This window comes from Anomaloglossus baeobatrachus, chromosome 7 (assembly GCF_048569485.1).
Source record: "Anomaloglossus baeobatrachus isolate aAnoBae1 chromosome 7, aAnoBae1.hap1, whole genome shotgun sequence".
Taxonomy (NCBI): domain Eukaryota; kingdom Metazoa; phylum Chordata; class Amphibia; order Anura; family Aromobatidae; genus Anomaloglossus; species Anomaloglossus baeobatrachus.
Window position 1 is genome coordinate 277,546,036 of NC_134359.1, and position 22,594 is coordinate 277,568,629.

The 22,594-nt window shown below is 52.6% G+C and overlaps 1 protein-coding gene across 1 annotated transcript in view; it reads right to left on the reverse strand.

Annotated features, from left to right (window-relative positions):
- Nucleotides 1–22,594, reverse strand: part of XPO6 (exportin 6) — a 143,799-nt gene that overhangs the window by 104,708 nt on the left and 16,497 nt on the right. Inside the window, 5 exon segments of the mRNA XM_075319780.1 lie at nt 5,121–5,190; nt 13,571–13,663; nt 13,959–14,067; nt 15,003–15,112; nt 15,572–15,698. Coding sequence (XP_075175895.1) covers nt 5,121–5,190; nt 13,571–13,663; nt 13,959–14,067; nt 15,003–15,112; nt 15,572–15,698 — 509 coding nt within the window.

Consider the following 22,594-nt stretch of genomic DNA (forward strand, 5'->3'; position numbering starts at 1 on the left):
AGTACCCTGTTCAGATCCCATGGATCTAACGGCCGCTTGTACGGGGGTACAATATGACAAACCCCCTGCAGGAACGTGCGCACCTTAGGAAGGCGTGCCAAACGCCTCTGAAAAAAGACGGATAGCGCCGAGACCTGACCTTTAAGGGAGCTGAGCGACAAACCTTTTTCTAACCCAGATTGCAGGAAAGAAAGAAAGGTAGGCAATGCAAATGGCCAGGGAGACACTCCCTGAGCAGAGGACCAGGATAAGAATATCCTCCACGTTCTGTGGTAGATCTTAGCGGACGTGGGCTTCCTAGCCTGTCTCATGGTGGCAACGACCCCTTGGGACAATCCTGAAGACGCTAGGATCCAGGACTCAATGGCCACACAGTCAGGTTCAGGGCCGCAGAATTCCGATGGAAAAACGGCCCTTGGGACAGTAAGTCTGGTCGGTCTGGTAGTGCCCACGGTTGGCCGACCGTGAGCTGCCACAGATCCGGATACCACGCCCTCCTCGGCCAGTCTGGGGCGACAAGTATGACGCGGCTGCAATCGGATCTGATCTTGCGTAGCACTCTGGGCAAGAGTGCCAGAGGTGGAAACACATAAGGGAGCCGGAACTGCGACCAATCTTGCACTAGGGCGTCTGCCGCCAGCGCTCTTTGATCGCGAGACCGTGCCATGAAGGTTGGGACCTTGTTGTTGTGCCGTGACGCCATTAGGTCGACGTCCGGCACCCCCCAGCGGCGACAGATTTCCTGAAACACGTCTGGGTGAAGGGACCATTCCCCTGCGTCCATGCCCTGGCGACTGAGGAAGTCTGCTTCCCAGTTTTCTACGCCGGGGATGTGAACTGCGGATATGGTGGAGGCTGTGGCTTCCACCCACATCAGAATCCGCCGGACTTCCTGGAAGGCTTGCCGACTGCGTGTCCCCCCTTGGTGGTTGATGTATGCCACCGCTGTGGAGTTGTCCGACTGAATTCGGATCTGCTTTCCCTCCAGCCACTGCTGGAAGGCTAGTAGGGCAAGATACACTGCTCTGATTTCCAGAACATTGATCTGAAGGGTGGACTCCTGCCGAGTCCACGTACCCTGAGCCCTGTGGTGGAGAAAAACTGCTCCCCACCCTGACAGACTCGCGTCTGTCGTGACCACCGCCCAAGACGGTGGTAGGAAGGATCTTCCCTGTGATAATGAGGTGGGAAGAAGCCACCACTGCAGAGAGTCCTTGGCCGTCTGGGAAAGGGAGACTTTCCTGTCCAGGGATGTTGACTTCCCGTCCCATTGGCGGAGAATGTCCCATTGAAGTGGACGCAGATGAAACTGCGCAAACGGAACCGCCTCTATTGCCGCCACCATCTTCCCGAGGAAGTGCATGAGGCGTCTTAAGGAGTGCGACTGACTTTGAAGGAGAGCCTGCACCCCAGTCTGTAGAGACCGCTGCTTGTCCAGCGGAAGCTTCACTATCGCTGAGAGAGTATGAAACTCCATGCCAAGATACGTTAGTGATTGGGTCGGTGACAGATTTGACTTTGGGAAGTTGATGATCCACCCGAACGCCTGGAGAGTCTCCAGTGCAACATTCAGGCTGAGTTGGCATGCCTCTTGAGAGGGTGCCTTGACCAGTAGATCGTCCAAGTAAGGGATCACAGAGTGTCCGTGAGAGTGCAAGACTGCTACCACTGCCGCCATGATCTTGGTGAACACCCGAGGGGCTGTCGCCAGACCAAATGGCAGAGCTACGAACTGAAGATGGTCGTCTCCTATCACGAAGCGTAGAAAGCGTTGGTGCTCTGTAGCAATCGGCACGTGGAGATAAGCATCTTTGATGTCTATTGATGCTATGAAATCTCCTTGAGACATTGAGGCAATGACTGAGCGGAGGGATTCCATCCGGAACCGCCTGGCGTTCACATGCTTGTTGAGCAGTTTTAGGTCCAGAACAGGACGGAAGGAGCCGTCCTTTTTTGGAACCACAAAGAGATTGGAGTAAAATCCTCGCCCCCGTTCCTGAGGGGGGACAGGGATCACGACTCCTTCTGCTCTTAGAGAGTCCACCGCCTGCAGCAGGGCATCTGCTCGGTTGGGGTGTGGGGAGGTTCTGAAGAACCGAAGTGGAGGTCGAGAACTGAACTCGATTCTGTACCCGCGAGACAAAATGTCTGTTACCCACCGGTCCTTGACCTGTGACAGCCAAATGTCGCAAAAGCGGGAGAGCCTGCCACCGACCGAGGATGCGGAGGGAGGAGGCCGAAAGTCATGAGGTAGCCGCTTTGGAAGCGGTTCCTCCATTTGCTTTCCTGGGGCGTGAGTGAGCCCGCCAGGAATCTGAGCTCCCTTGTTCTTTCTGAGTCCTTTTGGACGAGGAGAATTGGGCCTTGCCCGAGCCTCGAAAGGACCGAAACCTCGACTGCCACTTTTTCTGTTGAGGTTTACTTGCTCTGGGCTGTGGTAAGGAAGAGTCCTTACCCTTGGACTGTTTTATGATTTCAGCCAATGGCTCACCAAACAGTCTGTCTCTGGATAATGGCAAGCTGGTTAAGCATTTTTTGGAACCAGCATCTGCTTTCCAGTCCTTTAACCACAAGGCTCTGCGCAAAACCACAGAATTGGCGGACAACATAGCGGTACGGCTCGTAGATTCTAGGACAGCATTGATAGCATAGGTCGCAAACGCAGACATTTGCGAAGTTAGGGACGCCACCTGCGGCACTGCTGGATGTATGATAGCATCCACCTGTGCTAAACCAGCTGAAATAGCTTGGAGTGCCCACACGGCCGCGAATGCTGGAGCAAACGACGCGCCGATAGCTTCATAGACAGATTTCAACCAAAGGTCCATCTGTCTGTCGTTGGCATCTTTAAGTGAAGCGCCATCCTCTACTGCGACTATGGATCTAGCCGCAAGCTTGGAAATTGGGGGATCCACCTTTGGACACTGGGTCCAGCGTTTGGTCACCTCAGCAGGAAAAGGGTAACGGGTATCCTTAGAACGTTTAGAGAAACGCTTGTCTGGATGAGCGTCGTGTTTCTGGATCGATTCTCTGAAGTCAGAGTGGTCCAAAAAAGCACTTAATTTACGCTTGGGATACAGGAAATGGAACTTCTCCTGCTGTGCCGCTGCCTCCTCTGCAGAAGGGGCTGGGGGAGAAATATCCAACAGCCTATTAATCGCCGATATAAGGTCATTAACCATGGCGTCACCATCAGGGGCATCCAGATTGAAAGGAGCCTCAGGATTAGAATCCTGATCACCGTCCTCAGTCTCATCACAGAGAGACTCTTCTCGCTGAGACCCTGAGCAGTGTGAGGACGTGGAGGGTCTTTCCCAGCGAGCTCGCTTAGGCTGCCTGGGACTGTCATCTGAGTCAGAGACTTCAGCCTGTGATGCTTGAGACCCCCTTGAAGTACGGATTAGTTCCAACTGAGGGGGACCGGAGAGCATAGACACAGCAGTGTCCATGGTCTGAGTAACTGGCCTGGACTGCAAGGTCTCCAGGATTTTTGACATAGTCACAGACATTTTATCAGCAAAAACTGCAAAGTCTGTCCCCGTCACCGGGGCAGGGTTCACAGGCGTCTCTGCCTGGGCCACTACCACCATAGGCTCTGGCTGACGAAGTGCCACTGGGACTGAACATTGCACACAATGAGAGTCTTTGGAGCCTGCCGGTAGATCAGCCCCACATGCAGTACAAACAGTGTACACAGCCTGTGCCTTGGCACCCTTGCGTTTTGCGGATGACATGTTGCTGCCTCCTCAGAGCAGTACAGGGTGTCCAGCCAAGAAGCGACCTTACAGTGCAACTATATATATATATGGTACCAAGAAAAAAGTACACTAATATAACACTGAGGCACAAGTGGGGCCAGCACTAAAGTGCAGCTTACCGCCCGCTTAGGAGCGGGTGTGTGGTCGCCGAAATCCCTTTAGTCTGGGTCTCCCAGAGCCTGCTGCCTTTCCCCAGCCAGACCGCATGTGTAATGGCTGCCGGCGTCCTTGTGGAGAGGGGGGGGCGGGCCCTGGGCGTATACAGACGAAGAGCGGGAAGCCTGCTTCCCACTGTGCCTAGTGAGAGGGCTGGAGCATGTAAATAAAGCTCCAGCCCTCGGCGCTGCCAATTGAGCAGCGTCTCTCCCCTACCCTGATTGACAGGGTGGGGGCGGGAACGAAGCGGCGCTAGGCCGCAGAAGCCGGGGGCTAAAGTTAGAAGCGCCGCCGCCGTAAAAGCGCGGTCGGCGCAAAGTCCCCGGCGCACCACAAGTCGCAGCTGCGCCGCCGCTCCAGTAGCGGTCGGCGCAGTAGTTCCCAACATGTAACGTCACTCAGCAAAGCTGCAGTGACCTAACCCCAGCGCACAGCGCTACTGTCCCTGGCGCACTATAACGCTCAGCAAGCCTTGAGAGTGTCCGTGCCTGCCGGGGACACAGAGTACCTGAAAGTTGCAGGGCCTTGTCCCTGAACGGCACTCCCGCTCCAAATCCAGCAGGTTCTCTGGGTCTGTGGATGGAGCCCGGCCTCAGGGCTTGGAGGCCGGTAAGATCCCACTTCCACAGAGCCCTAAGGGGATGTGGAAGGAAAACAGCATGTGGGCTCCAGCCTCTGTACCAGCAATAGGTACCTCAACCTTACAAGCACCACCGCGGGTGAGAAGGGAGCATGCTGGGGGCCCCATATGGGCCCTCTTTTCTTCCATCCGATATAGCCAGCAGCTACTGCTGACTACAAACAGTGGAGCTATGCGTGGATGTCTGACCTCCTTCGCACAAAGCAGAAAACTGGTGAGCCAGTGATCCCACTGGGGGTGTATAGCCAGAAGGGGAGGGGCCTTACACTTTTTAGTGTAATTGCTTTGTGTGGCCTCCGGAGGCAGTGCTATACACCCAATCGTCTGGGTCTCCCAATAGAGCGCTGAAGAAAACAAGTGACCTAGCAGGCCTGCGAGGCCCCAGGTATGCGTTCTATGGTTAAACAGGGAATTTATCAAAACTACACTAAGCAGCCCAGTAGGTGACACATTGATGGAATCAGGGTCTCTGCTCCTACGTTATGTGGCTCTCAGAATAGGTGGCAAAAACCTGGTGACAGATTCCCTTTAACTAGCATTAAAGCCCCTATTCCAGCGATACCCACCTGCCCCCGTGTTCACTATACACTGCTGCAGCCCCAGATACACGTCCAAATTCTCCCGCAACGCAGCGAACTGCAAAGAAGAAAAAAGATGAATCAATATTACAAGGCAACAATGAGAACAAGATATCGTGTATAACACAAGGAGCAAAGTAGTAAACCGCATACGAGTCTGAATTTGTGACTGAAAGCGATGACATCCAGCGCAAGTACCCAACTTATAAATGGGGGCAGGGAGTTGGGGGGGCTTAGAGTTCCTTGTTTGGGACCTCAATTAGTCAGCATGCGTCCCACTCTGGAAGCCCCAGCTTATGAAGGTCCTACAAAGATGGTGTAATACTTCATTCCTCCTGTGGAGGCGCTGCAGGGGAGCTGGACGCTTTCCTTTGGTTTCCACCGGGGATCTCAGCGATAGGAATCAGTATATTATTAGGAAACCTATTGAGTAAAATGTGACTGTCCATGATGGACCCTTCTGGTCCCATTCCCCTGTGCTGACAGCGGCAGCTCATCCACCCCGGGTCCTACAACAATCCCAACCATTGACGGCCCCTGCAGGGACAGAGCCCCATCCCACATACAATACAGTGTCCAATTTCCTATTAAAAAAAAAAGCGGTCGTGCTGGAAACGGAACTGGAAATACAAAGTGTTTGTGTCAAGATAATGAAGATCTTAGATCCCTGCAGAAAGGGAAAGAGATAAAATGGAAAGAAGAGGCCGGGCTCCGGATCCAGACGTCTGCAGTATGGCCAGAAGGGGGATTTCTGCAAAGTAACCGTATAGTGTATATTTCACAAGAGTGGAAATCCCAGTGTCTGGAAATGACGGGAGAGGGATGAACCATACAGAAACCGACGGGCGACAGCTCCGGAGTATGATACATGATATGTAATGTATGTACACAGTGTCTGCACCAGCAGAAGAGTGAGTGCAGCTCTGGAGTATAATACAGGATATGTAATGTATATACACAGTGACTGCACCAGCAGAATAGTGAGTGCAGCTCTGGAGTATAATACAGGATATGTAATGTATATACACAGTGACTGCACCAGCAGAATAGTGAGTGCAGCTCTGGAGTAAAATACAGGATATGTAATGGATGTACACAGTGTCTGCACCAGCAGAATAGTGAGTGCAGCTCTGGAGTATAATACAGGAGGTAACTCAGGATCAGTACAGGATAAGTAATGTAACGTATGTACACAATGACCCCACCAGCAGAATAGTGAGTGCAGCTCTGGAGTATAATATAGGATATGTAATGGATGTACATAGAGACTGCACCAGCAGAATAGTGAGTGCAGCTCTGGAGTATAATACAGGCAGTAACTCAGGATCAGTAATGTATGTACACAGTGACCCCACCAGCAGAATAGTGAGTGCAGCTCTGGAGGATAAGACAGGATATGTAATAGATGTACATAGAGACTGAACCAGCAGAATGGCGAGTGCAGCTCTGTAGTGTAATACAGGACGTACAGTAACTCAGGATAAGTAATGTAGTGTATGTACACAGTGACTCCACCAGCAGAATAGTGAGTGCAGCTCTGGAGTATAATACAGGATGTAACTCAGGATCAGTACAGGATGAAAGGAATTTTGTTTACTTACCGTAAATTCCTTTTCTTCTAGCTCTAATTGGGAGACCCAGACAATTGGGTGTATAGCTACTGCCTCCGGAGGCCGCACAAAGTACTACACTTAAAAGTGTTAGGCCCCTCCCCTTCTGCCTATACACCCCCCGTGCTCCCACGGGCTCCTCAGTTTTGGTGCAAAAGCAAGAAGGAGGAAAAAGAATTATAAACTGGTTTAAAGTAACTTCAATCCGAAGGAATATCGGAGAACTGAAACCATTCAACATGAACAACATGTGTACACAAAAAAACAGGGGCGGGTGCTGGGTCTCCCAATTAGAGCTAGAAGAAAAGGAATTTACGGTAAGTAAACAAAATGCCCTTCTTCTTTGTCGCTCTATTGGGAGACCCAGACAATTGGGACGTCCAAAAGCAGTCCCTGGGTGGGTAAAATAATACCTCGTAAGAGAGCCGTAAAACGGCCTCTTCCTACAGGTGAGCAACCGCCGCCTGAAGGACTCGTCTACCTAGGCTGGCATCCGCCGAAGCATAGGTATGCACCTGATAGTGCTTCGTGAAAGTGTGTAGGCTCGACCAGGTAGCCGCCTGACACACCTGCTGAGCCGTAGCCTGGTGCCTCAAAGCCCAGGACGCGCCCACGGCTCTGGTAGAATGGGCCTTCAGCCCTGAGGGAACCGGAAGCCCAGCCGAACGGTAAGCTTCGATAATTGGCTCCTTGATCCACCGAGCCAGGGTTGATTTGGAAGCCTGTGACCCTTTACGCTGGTCAGCGACAAGGACAAAGAGTGCATCCGAGCGGCGCAGGGGCGCCGTACGAGAAATGTAGATTCTGAGTGCTCTCACCAGATCTAACAAGTGCAAATCCTTTTCACATTGGTGAACTGGATGAGGACAAAAAGAAGGTAAGGAGATATCCTGATTGAGATGAAAGGGGGATACCACCTTAGGGAGAAATTCCGGAACCGGACGTAGAACCACCTTGTCCTGGTGGAACACCAGGAAAGGGGCTTTGCATGACAGCGCTGCTAGCTCAGACACTCTCCGAAGTGAAGTGACTGCTACTAGAAAAACCACCTTCTGCGAAAGGCGTGAGAGAGAAATATCCCTCATTGGCTCGAATGGTGGTTTCTGAAGAACCATCAGCACCCTGTTCAGATCCCAGGGTTCTAACGGCCGCTTGTAAGGAGGGACGATGTGACAAACCCCCTGCAGGAACGTGCGTACCTGTGGAAGTCTGGCTAAGCGCTTCTGGAAAAACACAGAGAGCGCTGAGACTTGTCCCTTAAGAGAGCCGAGCGACAAACCCTTTTCCAGTCCAGATTGAAGGAAGGACAGAAAAGTGGGCAAGGCAAAAGGCCAGGGCGAAAAACCCTGAGCAGAGCACCACGACAGGAAAATTTTCCACGTCCTGTGGTAGATTTTAGCGGACGTTGGTTTCCTAGCTTGTCTCATAGTGGCAATGACGTCTTGAGATAACCCTGAAGACGCTAGGATCCAGGACTCAATGGCCACACAGTCAGGTTGAGGGCCGCAGAATTCAGATGGAAAAACGGCCCTTGAGATAGCAAGTCTGGTCGGTCTGGTAGTGCCCACGGTTGGCCGACCGTGAGATGCCACAGATCCGGGTACCACGACCGCCTCGGCCAGTCTGGAGCGACGAGGATGACGCGGCGGCAGTCGGCCCTGATCTTGCGTAACACTCTGGGCAACAGTGCCAGCGGAGGAAACACATAAGGGAGCTGAAACTGCGACCAATCCTGAACTAAGGCGTCTGCCGCCAGAGCTCTGGGATCTTGAGACCGTGCCATGAACGCCGGTACCTTGTTGTTGTGCCGGGACGCCATGAGGTCGACGTCCGGCACCCCCCAGCGGCAACAGATCTCCTGGAACACGTCCGGGTGAAGGGACCATTCCCCTGCGTCCATGCCCTGGCGACTGAGATAATCTGCTTCCCAGTTTTCCACGCCTGGGATGTGAACTGCGGATATGGTGGAGGCCGTGGCTTCCACCCACATCAAAATCCGCCGGACTTCCTGGAAGGCTTGCCGGCTGCGTGTGCCGCCTTGGTGGTTGATGTATGCCACCGCTGTGGAGTTGTCCGACTGAATTCGGATCTGCTTGCCCTTCAACCACTGCTGGAACGCTTTCAGGGCAAGATACACTGCCCGTATTTCCAGAACATTGATCTGAAGCGAGGACTCTTGCTGGGTCCACGTACCCTGAGCCCTGTGGTGGAGAAAAACCGCTCCCCACCCTGACAGACTCGCGTCCGTCGTGACTACTTCCCAGGATGGGGGTAGGAAGGATTTCCCCTTCGATAATGAAGTGGGAAGAAGCCACCACCGAAGGGAAGCTTTGGTCGCCTGAGAGAGGGAGACGGTCCTGTCGAGGGACGTCGGCTTCCTGTCCCATTTGCGTAGGATGTCCCATTGAAGAGGACGCAGGTGAAACTGCGCGAAAGGGACTGCCTCCATTGCTGCCACCATCTTCCCCAGGAAGTGCATGAGGCGCCTCAAGGGGTGTGACTGGCCTTGAAGGAGAGATTGTACCCCTTCCTGTAGTGACTGCTGCTTGATCAGCGGAAGCTTCACTATCGCTGAGAGGGTATGAAACTCCATGCCAAGATATGTCAGCGATTGGGCCGGTGTCAGATTTGACTTTGGAAAATTGATGATCCACCCGAAACCCTGGAGAGTCTCCAGGGTAGCGTCGAGGCTGCGTTGACATGCCTCTTGAGAGGGTGCCTTGATCAGCAGATCGTCCAAATACGGAATCACCGAGTGACCCTGCGAGTGTAGGAGCGCTACTACAGTAGCCATCACCTTGGTAAAAACCCGTGGGGCTGTTGACAGGCCGAACGGCAGTGCCACAAATTGCAGGTGTTCGTTTCCTATGGCGAAGCGCAAGAAGCGCTGGTGCTCTGGAGCAATCGGTACGTGGAGATAAGCATCTTTGATATCGATCGATGCAAGGAAATCTCCTTGGGACATTGAGGCGATGACTGAGCGGAGGGATTCCATCCTGAACCGTCGGGTTTTTACGTGTTTGTTGAGCAGTTTCAGGTCCAGGACCGGGCGGAAAGACCCGTCCTTCTTTGGGACCACAAACAAATTGGAGTAAAAACCGTGGCTCTGTTGCTGAAGAGGAACAGGGACCACCACTCCTTCCGCCTTCAGAGTGCCCAGCGCCTGCAGAAGAGCCTCGGCTCGCTCGGGAGGCGGGGATGACCTGAAGAATCGAGTCGGGGGACGAGAGGTGAACTCTATCTTGTAACCATGAGACAGAATGTCTCTCACCCAGCGGTCTTTTATTTGTGGCAGCCAGGTGTCGCAAAAGCGGGAGAGCCTGCCACCGACCGAGGATGCTACTAGAGGAGGTCGAAAGTCATGAAGAAGCCGCTTTGTTAGCGGCGCCTCCGGTGGTCTTTTTAGGACGTGACTTAGACTGCCATGCATCAGAGTTCCTTTGTTCCTTCTGAGACCCTTTGGACGAGGAGAATTGGGACCTGCCCACGCTCCGAAAGGACCGAAACCTCGACTGCCCTCTCCTCTGTTGGGGTATGTTCTGTTTGGGCTGGGGTAAGGATGTATCCTTTCCCTTGGATTGTTTGATGATTTCATCCAGACGCTCGCCAAATAGCCTGTTGCCAGAAATTGGCAAACTGGTTAAGCGCTTTTTGGAAGCAGAATCTGCCTTCCATTCCCGTAGCCACAAGGCCCTGCGGAGTACCACCGAATTGGCGGCCGCAACCGCCGTACGGCTCGCAGAATCCAGGACAGCATTAATAGCGTAAGACGCAATTGCCGAGGTCTGGGTGGTAATGGATGCCACTTGTGGCGCGGCCGCTTCAATTTGCGCCTGACCTGCTGAGATAGCTTGTAGCGCCCATACGGCTGCGAATGCTGGGGCAAAAGAAGCTCCGATAGCTTCATAGATGGATTTCAACCAGAGCTCCATCTGCCTGTCAGTGGCATCTTTGAGCGAGGCCCCATCTTCCACTGCAAGTATGGATCTAGCCGCCAGTCTGGAGATTGGAGGATCCACTTTGGGACACTGAGTCCAACCTTTAACCACGTCAGGGGGAAAAGGATAACGTGTATCCTTAAGGCGCTTAGAAAAACGCTTATCTGGACAAGCATGGTGATTCTGGACTGCCTCTCTGAAATCAGAGTGGTCTAGAAACATACTCGGTGTACGCTTGGGGAACCTGAAACGGAATTTCTCCTGCTGAGACACTGACTCCTCCGCCGGAGGAGCTGAGGGAGAGATATCCAGCATTTGATTGATGGACGCAATAAGATCGTTCACTATGGCGTCCCCGTCTGGAGTATTAAGATTGAGAGCGCCCTCAGGATCAGAATCCTGATCATCTGTCTCCGCATCATCAACCAGAGATTCCCCCCGCTGAGACCCTAAACCATATGATGTCGAGGGAAATTCTAAGCGAGCTCGCTTATGCGGTCTGGGGCTGGGGTCTAAGTCATAACCCTCAGCCTGGGATGTATGAGATACCCCGGGAGGACAATGTTGTACCGACTGAGGGGGGTCAGGGAACAATGATTCAACAGAGTCCCTTTGCTGAGATACCGGCCTGGACTGCAAGGCTTCTAGTATCTTAGCCATAGTCTCAGAGAGTTTTGCAAACTCAGTCCCCGTCACCTGGACAGTGTCAACAGGTGGCTCCCCCTGGGCCCCTCTTAGCAAAGGCTCCGGCTGAAGAAGTGTCACCGGGGCCGAACATTGCACGCAATGAGGGTCAGTGGAACCTGCCGGTAGCGGGGTCGTACATGCGGCGCAGGCCGCATAATAAGCCTGTGTTTTGGCACCCCTGCCTTTTGTGGGCGCCATGCTATTGTTTTCCCTGAGTAACACAATAGGGTATATAGTCAGAATGAACTGTGCTCATACAGTGTAGAGTATATACTATAACAAATAATGTACCAATACACTACAGCACCATGGGGCTAGCACCAACAGGTGCTGCTTACCAGCCGCCTAAAGCGGTTGTGAGGCCACCAGAGACCGTGTCTGGGTCTCCCAGGGTTTGTCCCTCTCTGCAGCGTCGGAGGAGCTGACAGGAATGGCTGCGGCGTCCTGACGAGAGGAGGGAGCCGTGGGCGTGGCCGAGAAAGTGCGGGAACTGGTGCCTGCACTGTGCACAGTGAGGGGGGTGGAGTATGCAAATCATACTCCAGCCCTCAGTGCTGCTCGTTCCGTGCAGCGTCCCGCCCTTCCCCTGCCTGTCAGGGCTGGGGGCGGGAGAAGAGGAGACTAGGCCGCAAGAAAGCCTGGGGACTCGGGTATAAGCCTGCCGCCGTAAAAGCGCGGCCGGCGCCGAAGTCCCCGGCGAACTACAAGTCCCAGCCGCGCCGCAGTTTCCCAAGGCAGCGGCGGTTAGCGCGGTAGCCCCTACATATAAACACACTCAGCGACGCTGAGTGTGTAATGGCACATATTAACCCGGTCAGCGCCGCTGTCCCCGGTGCACTAGCACACCCAGCAAAGCTGAGGTGTTGCCGTGCGCGGTCCCCACAGGGATACAGAGTACCTTCACGTAGCAGGGCCATGTCCCTGAACGATACCCGGCTCCTATCCAGCAGTCTCCACAGGAGTTGTGGATGAAGCACGGTCTCAGTGCCTGGAGACCGATAAGATCCCACTTCCACCAGAGCCCTGAGGGGGATGGGGAAGGAAAGCAGCATGTGGGCTCCAGCCTCCGTACCCGCAATGGATACCTCAACCTTAACAACACCGCCGACAAGAGTGGGGTGAGAAGGGAGCATGCTGGGGGCCCTATATGGGCCCACTTTTCTTCCATCCGACATAGTCAGCAGCTGCTGCTGACCAATCTGTGGAGCTGTGCGTGCGTGTCTGACCTCCTTCGCACAAAGCAAAAAACTGAGGAGCCCGTGGGAGCACGGGGGGTGTATAGGCAGAAGGGGAGGGGCTTAACACTTTTAAGTGTAGTACTTTGTGCGGCCTCCGGAGGCATAGCCTATACAACCCAATTGTCTGGGTCTCCCAATAGAGCGACAAAGAAAAGTAATGTAATGTATGTGCACAGTGTCTGCACCAGCAGAATAGTGAGTGCAGCTCTGGAGTATAATACAGGAGGTAACTCAGGATCAGTAATGTAATGTATGTACACAGTGACTGCACCAGCAGAATAGTGAGTGCAGCTCTGGAGTATAATACAGGATGTAACTCAGGAACAGTGCAGGATAAGTAATGTAACGTACGTACACAATGACCCCACCAGCAGAATAGCGATTGCAGCTCTGGAGTATAATACAGGATATGTAATGGATGCACCTAGACTGCACCAGCAGAATAGTGAGTGCAGCTCTGTAGTGTAATACAGGGGGTAACTCAGGATCAGTAATGTAATGTATGTACACAGTGACTGCACCAGCAGAATAGCGAGTGCAGCTCTGGAGTATAATACAGGATGTAACTCAGGATCAGTACAGGATAAGTAATGTAATGTATGTACACAGTGACTGCACCAGCAGAATAGTGAGTGCAGCTCTGAAGTATAATACACAAGGTAACTCAGGATCAGTAATGTATGTACACAGTAACTCCTCCAGCAGAATAGGGAGTGCAGCTCTGTAGTGTAATACAGGGGGTAACTCAGGATCATTACAGGAGAGTAATGTAATATATGTAAACTGGATTCCTCCAGCAGAATAGTGAATTCAGCTCTGGGGTATAATAGAGGATAAGTGATGTATGTACACAGTGACTGCTCCAGCAGAATAGTGAGTGCAGCTCTGGAGCATAATACAGGATAAAAACTTCAAAATAAATAAAGTAACAATATAAGTATAAAGTGGCTTTTCTCTGTATTTACCAGAGTACTGAAGGCATGCGTAGGGAGCAACTCCATGATTTTGGCTACCACTTCTAAGCTGTGGCGTAAATATCGTTGCCACTCAGTTTGCTGCTGTAAAAGAAATAAAATAAAGTTTCAGTACAACTAAAGACTTTTTCTTACAGAGGTACAATACACGCTGCGAATGGAAAGAAAGCATTTGTTTTAGTAGCAAAAAGGGAGTAAGAAGAAGCATATAATATTATATTGGGGTTTTCTGCCATGTGGACCCTCATTTGAAGGCACGGCGCCCCCTTTTGTCCACGTTTGGTTGCAGTTAATTCGAGTGCAGGTAAGTAAATCTGGCCGCTGCAGTAAGTTACGTCAGTGGTAGATGTCAGCGGCCGTCCATGATCTCCACACTTACATCATCATCTAGCGTGTCGTCATCCAACTCCTCCAACTGCGACTGGTTGTAGCGGAACTGGATCCGATTCAGCACCTCCGTGAGCAGCAGCACCAGGGCATCTTCGTACCTGCGAGCGACGGGATATTAATATGCTTCTATGTGACCAGTGATGAGAGACCGCCGGTAGAGACCCTCCAATCTGTCTGCCTTCACTTCATTATTTTCTTACGTATGAGAAAATGAAGTGAAATCATTCAGGATTTCCAAAAATATCGGAAAAACTCAACAACTGGTGACCATTGTAAGGGTCCAACCTCAAAGCCAAGCCTCCTACCGGCCAACTGTGGCCAAGCGTCCTACCGGCCAACTGTGGCCAAGCGTCCTACCGGCCAACTGTGGCCAAGCGTCCTACCGGCCAACTGTGGCCAAGCGTCCTACCGGCCAACTGTGGCCAAGCGTCCTACCGGCCAACTGTGGCCAAGCGTCCTACCGGCCAACTGTGGCCAAGCGTCCTACCGGCCAACTGTGGCCAAGCGTCCTACCGGCCAACTGTGGCCAAGCGTCCTACCGGCCAACTGTGGCCAAGCGTCCTACCGGCCAACTGTGGCCAAGCGTCCTACCGGCCAACTGTGGCCAAGCGTCCTACCGGCCAACTGTGGCCAAGCGTCCTACCGGCCAACTGTGGCCAAGCGTCCTACCGGCCAACTGTGGCCAAGCGTCCTACCGGCCAACTGTGGCCAAGCGTCCTACCGGCCAACTGTGGCCAAGCGTCCTACCGGCCAACTGTGGCCAAGCGTCCTACCGGCCAACTGTGGCCAAGCGTCCTACCGGCCAACTGTGGCCAAGCGTCCTACCGGCCAACTGTGGCCAAGCGTCCTACCGGCCAACTGTGGCCAAGCGTCCTACCGGCCAACTGTGGCCAAGCGTCCTACCGGCCAACTGTGGCCAAGCGTCCTACCGGCCAACTGTGGCCAAGCGTCCTACCGGCCAACTATGGCCAAGCGTCCTACCGGCCAACTATGGCCAGGCGTCCTACCGGCCAACTATGGCCAAGCGTCTTACCTGCCAATAATGGCTTCTCTGTCTTCTAGCCGGTTTCTTATCTTGTTTGTTAGATAGTCTAAGAAGAGCGCCCAGATATCGAGACACGAGAGGTAACCTTCATGTGTCGGCTGCAGAGACAAAAAAACAGTAATGCACATTATGCTTTATGTCATCAGTATAAAGAATCTGCTTTTGTTGTTGCCGGCCCATTTGTTCCTCCTTCAACTTAAACTGTGCTTTGCTCACCCTTTCCAGGTCCAAAAGAAAAATCTCTGCTGTTTCATCTAACCCCTTTAAAAGGGGTCACCAAAATTTAGTTAACATGCCCCCTCTGCCGAAGATGGTAACGGTTGATCAGTGAAGGTGTCGGGCCGTCTCTGATCCCATACCAATGACCGATCCAAGAGATGGGCCATCAATATCACTGAAGTGTGAAAAGCTCTTTAAGGCGTTAAATGGCCCCATACAGCCTATGGCGTTGCCATGAACCATGGGCCAATACCGGGCCCAGAGAGGCAACACTGCGGCACCCGTAGTTTAGAGCTGTCCGTAGGCGCGTGCCGTGCTCACATCGGAGACCACATTACCTGGTGAAAGGTGTATTTGAAGAGTAGTGCCAGGAACTCAACCACGGGGAACTGAGCATTAGACTCTATTCTCCGCAAGTGGACGCTGACGAAGAGTCGAAGGAAGTCCGTAAACTTTTCCACGTAACTGTAAAGACAAAAAAGAAAAAAAAAAAGTTAATGGTCAACACAATTGGCAGCAGATCATATCCATAGATTGGTATATGGAAAAGCTGGAAGCGAGGGGATATCACCCAGATATTCCGGACAGCAGAGAGAGCGGTAATGGTGGTCAGTAACCCATTAGTGAAGATATGACGTCATAGGTCACATCTTCACTAAGGTCAGGACAACCTCCGCAGGATCACAAGTAACAAGCTGGCACCAGTGCCCACATTGAGGCCCGTGTGTGATCCAACCCGTGCGCTGCCGGGCATCACTGGGATTTAGGATCGCTGGGATCTAAGGATGTATCAAGAATCATCAACGAGGGAAAGAAGGGAATTTTGTTTACTTACCGTAAATTCCTTTTCTTCTAGCTCCTATTGGGAGACCCAGACAATTGGGTGTATAGCTTCTGCCTCCGGAGGCCACACAAAGTATTACACTTTAAAAAGTGTAACCCCTCCCCTCTGCCTATACACCCTCCCGTGCATCACGGGCTCCTCAGTTTTGGTGCAAAAGCAGGAAGGAGGAAACTTATAAATGGTCTAAGGTAAATGCAATCCGAAGGATGTTCGGAGAACTGAAACCATGAACCAAAAGAACAATTCAACATGAACAACATGTGTACACAAAAGAACAACAGCCCGAAGGGCACAGGGGCGGGTGCTGGGTCTCCCAATAGGAGCTAGAAGAAAAGGAATTTACGGTAAGTAAACAAAATTCCCTTCTTCTTTGTCGCTCCATTGGGAGACCCAGACAATTGGGACGTCCAAAAGCAGTCCCTGGGTGGGTAAAAGAATACCCCGATAAAAAGAGCCGACAACGGCCCCCTCTTACAGGTGGGCAACCGCCGCCTGAAGGACTCGCCTACCTAGACTGGCGTCTGCCGAAGCATAGGTATGCACCTGATAGTGTTTCGTGAAAGTGTGCAGACTAGACCAGGTAGCCGCCTGACACACCTGCTGAGCCGTAGCCCGGTGTCGCAATGCCCAGGACGCACCCACGGCTCTGGTAGAATGGGCTTTCAGCCCTGAAGGAATCGGAAGCCCAGAAGAACGGTAGGCTTCAAAAATCGGTTCCTTGATCCACCGAGCCAAGGTTGACTTGGAAGCCTGCGACCCCTTACGCTGGCCAGCGACAAGGACAAAGAGCGCATCAGAACGGCGCAGTGGCGCCGTGCGAGACACGTAGAGCCGGAGTGCTCTCACTAGATCTAACAAGTGCAGATCCTTTTCACATTGGTGAACTGGATGAGGGCAAAATGAAGGTAAGGAGATATCCTGATTGAGATGAAAAGGGGATACCACCTTAGGGAGAAAATCCGGGACCGGACGCAGAACCACCTTATCCTGGTGAAAAACCAGGAAGGGGGCTTTGCATGACAGCGCTGCAAGCTCCGACACTCTTCGGAGTGAAGTAACTGCCACTAGAAATGCGACCTTCTGCTAAAGACGTGATAGAGAGACATCCCGCAGCGGCTCGACAGGTGGTTTCTAAAGAGCCCTTAGAACCCTGTTAAGATCCCAGGGTTCCAGCGGAGGCTTGTAAGGTAGGACTATGTGGCAAACTCCCTGCAGGAACGTGCGGACCTGCGGAAGCCTGGCTAGACGCTTTTGAAAAAACACGGAAAGCGCCGATACTTGTCCCTTGAGAGAGCCGAGTGACAAACCCTTGTCCATTCCGGATTGAAGGAAGGAAAGAAAAGTGGGTAAGGCAAACGGCCAGGGGGTAAAACCCTTAGGCTATGTGCGCACTAGAAATGTGAAGTTTCTCAAGAAAATTTCTTGAGAAACTTCTGCCAGTGAAAGATTTCCGGACCTGCGGAAAAAATCCGCACCAAATCCGCATGCGGTTTTGCCGCAGGTTTGTCCCTGCAATAAATAATAAAGATAATCGATAGACAGATAATGGATAGAGGGAAAGATGGATAGATGAATAGATAGATAGATAGAGGGATAGATAGATAGATAGATAGATAGATGAATAGATGGATAGATGGATAGATAAATAGAGGGATAGATAGATAGATAGATGAGAAAAACCTATATAATGTTCCACCCCCTGCATTTTCTAAGCTGGCACCCTTTAGTGACTTTCATGTGGCACTAAAGGGTGCTTAGCCTTGTATTTAGCCATAAAATAAATAAATAATTAAAAAAAAACGACGTGAGGTCCCCCCATTTTTTGTAGCCAGCTAGGGTAAAGCAGACGGCTGCAGCCTGCAGACCACCGCTGGCAGCTTCACCTTGGCTGATAATCCAAAACAGTGGGCACCCCACGCTGTTATTTTAAATTATATAAATAATTTAAAACAAAAAACGTGCGGTCCCCCCCATATTGGATCACTAGCCAAGGTAAAGCGGACAGCTGGGGTCTGATATTCTCAGACTAGGGAGGTCCACTGTTATTGGACACTCCCCAGCCTAAAAATAGCAGGCCGCAGCCGCCCCAGAAGTGGCGCATCCATTAGATGCGCCAATCCTGGCGCTTTGCCCCAGCTCATCCCGCGCCCTGGTGCGTTGGCAAACGGGGTAATATAAGGGGTTGATGCCAGATGTGTAATGTCACCTGGCATCAAGCCCTGGGGTTGGTGAGGTCAGGCGTCTATCAGATACCCGACATCACCAACCCAGTCAGTAATAATTAAAAAATAGACAACAAAAAAAAGTTTTATTTGAAAAAACACTCCCCAAAACATTCCCTCTTTAACCAATTTATTGAAAAGAGCACAATCAATTCCACGTCCGGCGTAATCCAATAAGGGGGGGGGGGGGGCACGGCGATCCATACCATAGTCGCTGTCCCAGTCAATGAAGAACAGAATGTTCCCCATTGGCTGGGAGAGCAATGCAGTGACCTGAGCTAACATCAATAGGTCAGCTCAGGTCACTGCAGGGGATGACGAGCGCTGCCATCAGGAGCATAGATGAGATCATTACCTTCTGTGATCATCTCCTGTACTGCTGACGTCAGCGCTGTCACTGACTTCTATGCCCGCCGCGTTGTCAGACGTATCGCGAGAGCCCGTGACGTCACCGCTAGTGACAGTCTCGGGCCGCTCGCGAGACGGGCATAGACAGCAGTGACAGCGCTGACGTCAGGAGGCAGGAGATCGTCACAGCAGGTAATGATCTCACCTCCTGACAGCAGCGATCGTCATCCCCGCGGCTCCCAGCACTGCAGGATGTCAGTGTCTGCCTGCGCTGCCGCGTGACAGGCTGCTGACACTGCGGGCAGACACTGACACCCTGCAGTGCAGGCAGCCGCGAGGCCGGAGCAGGACACAGACTGCACGGGCACCTGGAGGTCGCACGGAAGTGCTTCTGTGCGGCGTCCAGGGAGTGCGACGTGTGTTTACTCTACTCCGCCTCCTCTTCCTGGCATAATGACATCGCTTCCTGCAAAACCGCAGGCAGCGATGAGCATTACCGTAGGTAATTCGCGGCTATTCCGGTGGTATACCGCACATCATTGCTACCTGCGGAATACCCCCGGAATACCGCAGGTACCTGCGGAAATTAATGGACATGCACATTTTCTCAAGAAAGTTTCTTGAGAAAAATCCGCACAGTGCGCACAGCTATTTTTTTTTCTCATTGAATTTCATGGGAAATGTCTGCACAAAGATTGCAGACATTTCTCAAGAAATTTCCGGGGCAAATCCGCGGGAAAAACGCACTAGTGCGCACATAGCCTTAGAGCACCAGGATAAGAAGATCCTCCAAGCCCTGTGGTAGATCTTGGCGGACGTTGGTTTCCTGGCCTGTCTCATAGTGGCAATGACATCTTGAGATAACCCTGAGGACGCTAGGAGCCAGGACTCAATGGCCACACAGTCAGGTTGAGGGCCGCAGAATTCAGATGGAAAAATGGCCCTTGAGACAGCAAGTCTGGTCGGTCTGGGAGTGCCCACGGTTGACCCACCGTGAGGTGCCACAGATCCGGGTACCACGATCACCTCGGCCAGTCTGGAGAGACGAGGATGGCGCGGCGGCAGTCGGACCTGATCTTGCGTAACACTCTGGGCAGCATTGCCAGAGGAGGAAATACATAAGGCAGTCGAAACTGCGACCGATCCTGAACTAATGCATCCGCCGCCAGAGCTCTGTGATCCTGAGACCGTGCCATGAATGCCGGGACTTTGTTGTTGTGCCGAGACGCCATGAGATCGACGTCCGGCGTTCCCCAGCGGCAACAGATCTCTTGAAACACGTCCGGGTGAAGAGACCATTCCCCTGCGTCCATGCCCTGGCGACTGAGAAAGTCTGCTTCCCAGTTTTCTACGCCCGGGATGTGAACTGCGGAGATGGTGGAGGCTGTGGCCTCCGCCCACAGCAGAATCCGCCGAACTTCTTGGAAGGCTTGACGGCTGCGCGTGCCGCCCTGGTGGTTCATGTACGCGACCGCCGTGGCGTTGTCCGACTGTATGCGGATCTGCCTGCCCTCCAGCCACCGATGGAACGCCTTTAGGGCTAGATACACTGCCCTTATCTCCAGAACATTGATCTGAAGGGAGGATTCTGTCGGAGTCCAGGTTCCCTGAGCCCTGTGGTGGAGAAAAACCGCTCCCCACCCTGACAGACTCGCGTCCGTCGTGACCACATCCCAGGATGGGGGCAGGAAGGATTTTCCCTGCGACAGAGAAGTGGGAAGAAGCCACCACTGAAGAGAGGTTTTGGCTGCCAGAGAAAGAGAGACGTTCCTGTCTAGGGACGTCGACCTCCTGTCCCATTTGCGGAGAATGTCCCATTGGAGTGGACGCAGATGAAACTGCGCAAAGGGGACTGCCTCCATTGCTGCTACCATCTTCCCCAGGAAGTGCATGAGGCGCCTCAAGGGGTGTGACTGGGCCCGAAGAAGAGAGTGCACCCCTGTCTGCAGCGAACGCTGTTTGTCCAGCGGAAGCTTGACTATCGCTGAGAGAGTATGAAACTCCATCCCGAGGTAAGTCAGTGATTGGGTCAGAGTCAATTTTGACTTTGGGAAATTGATGATCCACCCGAACCTCTGGAGAGTCTCCAGAGCAACGGTCAGGCTGTGTTGACATGCCACCCGGGAGGGTGCCTTGACTAGGAGATCGTCTAAGTAAGGGATCACCGAGTGGCCCTGAGAGTGTAGGACCGCCACAACGGATGCCATGACCTTGGTGAAGACCCGTGGGGCTGTCGCCAGGCCGAAAGGCAGTGCCACAAACTGAAGGTGTTCTTCCCCGATGGCGAAACGCAGGAAGCGTTGATGCTCTGGTGCGATCGGCACATGGAGATAAGCATCCCTGATGTCGATTGATGCTAGGAAGTCTCCTTGGGACATCGAAGCGATGACAGAGCGGAGAGATTCCATGCGAAACCGTCTGGTTCTCACGTGTCTGTTGAGCAGTTTGAGGTCCAAAACGGGACGAAATGATCCGTACTTTTTTGGTACTACGAACAAGTTGGAGTAAAAACCGCGACCACGTTCCTGAAGGGGAACGGGGATCACAACTCCTTCTGCCTTCAGAGTGTTCACCGCCTGAAAAAGTGCCTCGGCTCGCTCGGGGGGCGGAGATGTTCTGAAGAAACGAGTCGGAGGACGAGAGCTGAACTCTATCCTGTAACCGTGAGACAGAATGTCTCTCACCCATCGGTCTTGGACATGTGGCCACCAGGCGTCGCAAAAGCGGGAGAGCCTGCCACCGACCGAGGATGCGGTTTGGGGAGGCCGAAAGTCATGAGGAGGCCACCTTGGAGACGGTGCCTCCGGCGGTCTTTGGGGGACGTGACTTAGACCGCCATGCATAAGAGTTCCTCTGGCCCTTCTGAGGCCTGTTAGACGAGGAGGATTGGGACCTGGCTGAGGGCCGAAAGGACCGAAACCTCGCTTGAATTTTCCGTTGCTGAGGTCTGTTTGGTTTGGACTGGGGTAAGGACGAGTCCTTTCCCTTGGATTGCTTAATAATTTCATCCAATCGCTCGCCAAACAAATCGGTCGCCAGAAAATGGCAAACCGGTTAAGAACTTCTTGGAAGCAGAGTCTGCCTTCCATTCGCGTAACCACATGGCCCTGCGGACTGCCACCGAATTGGCGGATGCTACCGCTGTACGGCTAGCAGAGTCCAGGACGGCATTCATGGCGTAGGATGAAAATACCGACGCCTGAGAAGTCAAAGACGCAACTTGCGGAGCAGAGGTACGTGTGACCGCAGTAATCTCAGACAGACAAGCTGAGATAGCTTGTAGTGCCCACACGGCTGCAAAAGCCGGGGCAAAAGACGCGCCCGTGGCCTCATAGATGGATTTCACCAGGAGCTCTATCTGCCTGTCAGTGGCATCCTTGAGCGATGAACCGTCTGACACTGATACTACGGATCTAGCCGCCAGTCTAGAGACTGGAGGATCCACCTTGGGACATTGAGCCCAACCCTTAACTACGTCAGAGGGGAAGGGGGTAACGTGTGTCATTAAGGCGTTTAGTAAAGCGCTTGTCCGGAAAGAAGGGAATTTTGTTTACTTACCGTAAATTCCTTTTCTTCTAGCTCTAATTGGGAGACCCAGACAATTGGGTGTATAGCTACTGCCTCCGGAGGCCGCACAAAGTACTACACTTAAAAGTGTAAGGCCCCTCCCCTTCTGGCTATACACCCCCCCGTGGGAGCACGGGTCCCTCAGTTTTAGTGCAAAAGCAAGAAGGAGGAAAGCCAATAACTGTTTCAAAAACAAATTCAATCCGATAGACAATATCGGAGAACACAACTTATCAACATGAACAACATGTGCACCCGAAAAACAAATACCCTAAGAAAAAACAGGGCGGGTGCTGGGTCTCCCAATTGGAGCTAGAAGAAAAGGAATTTACGGTAAGTAAACAAAATTCCCTTCTTTTTCGCTCCTAATTGGGAGACCC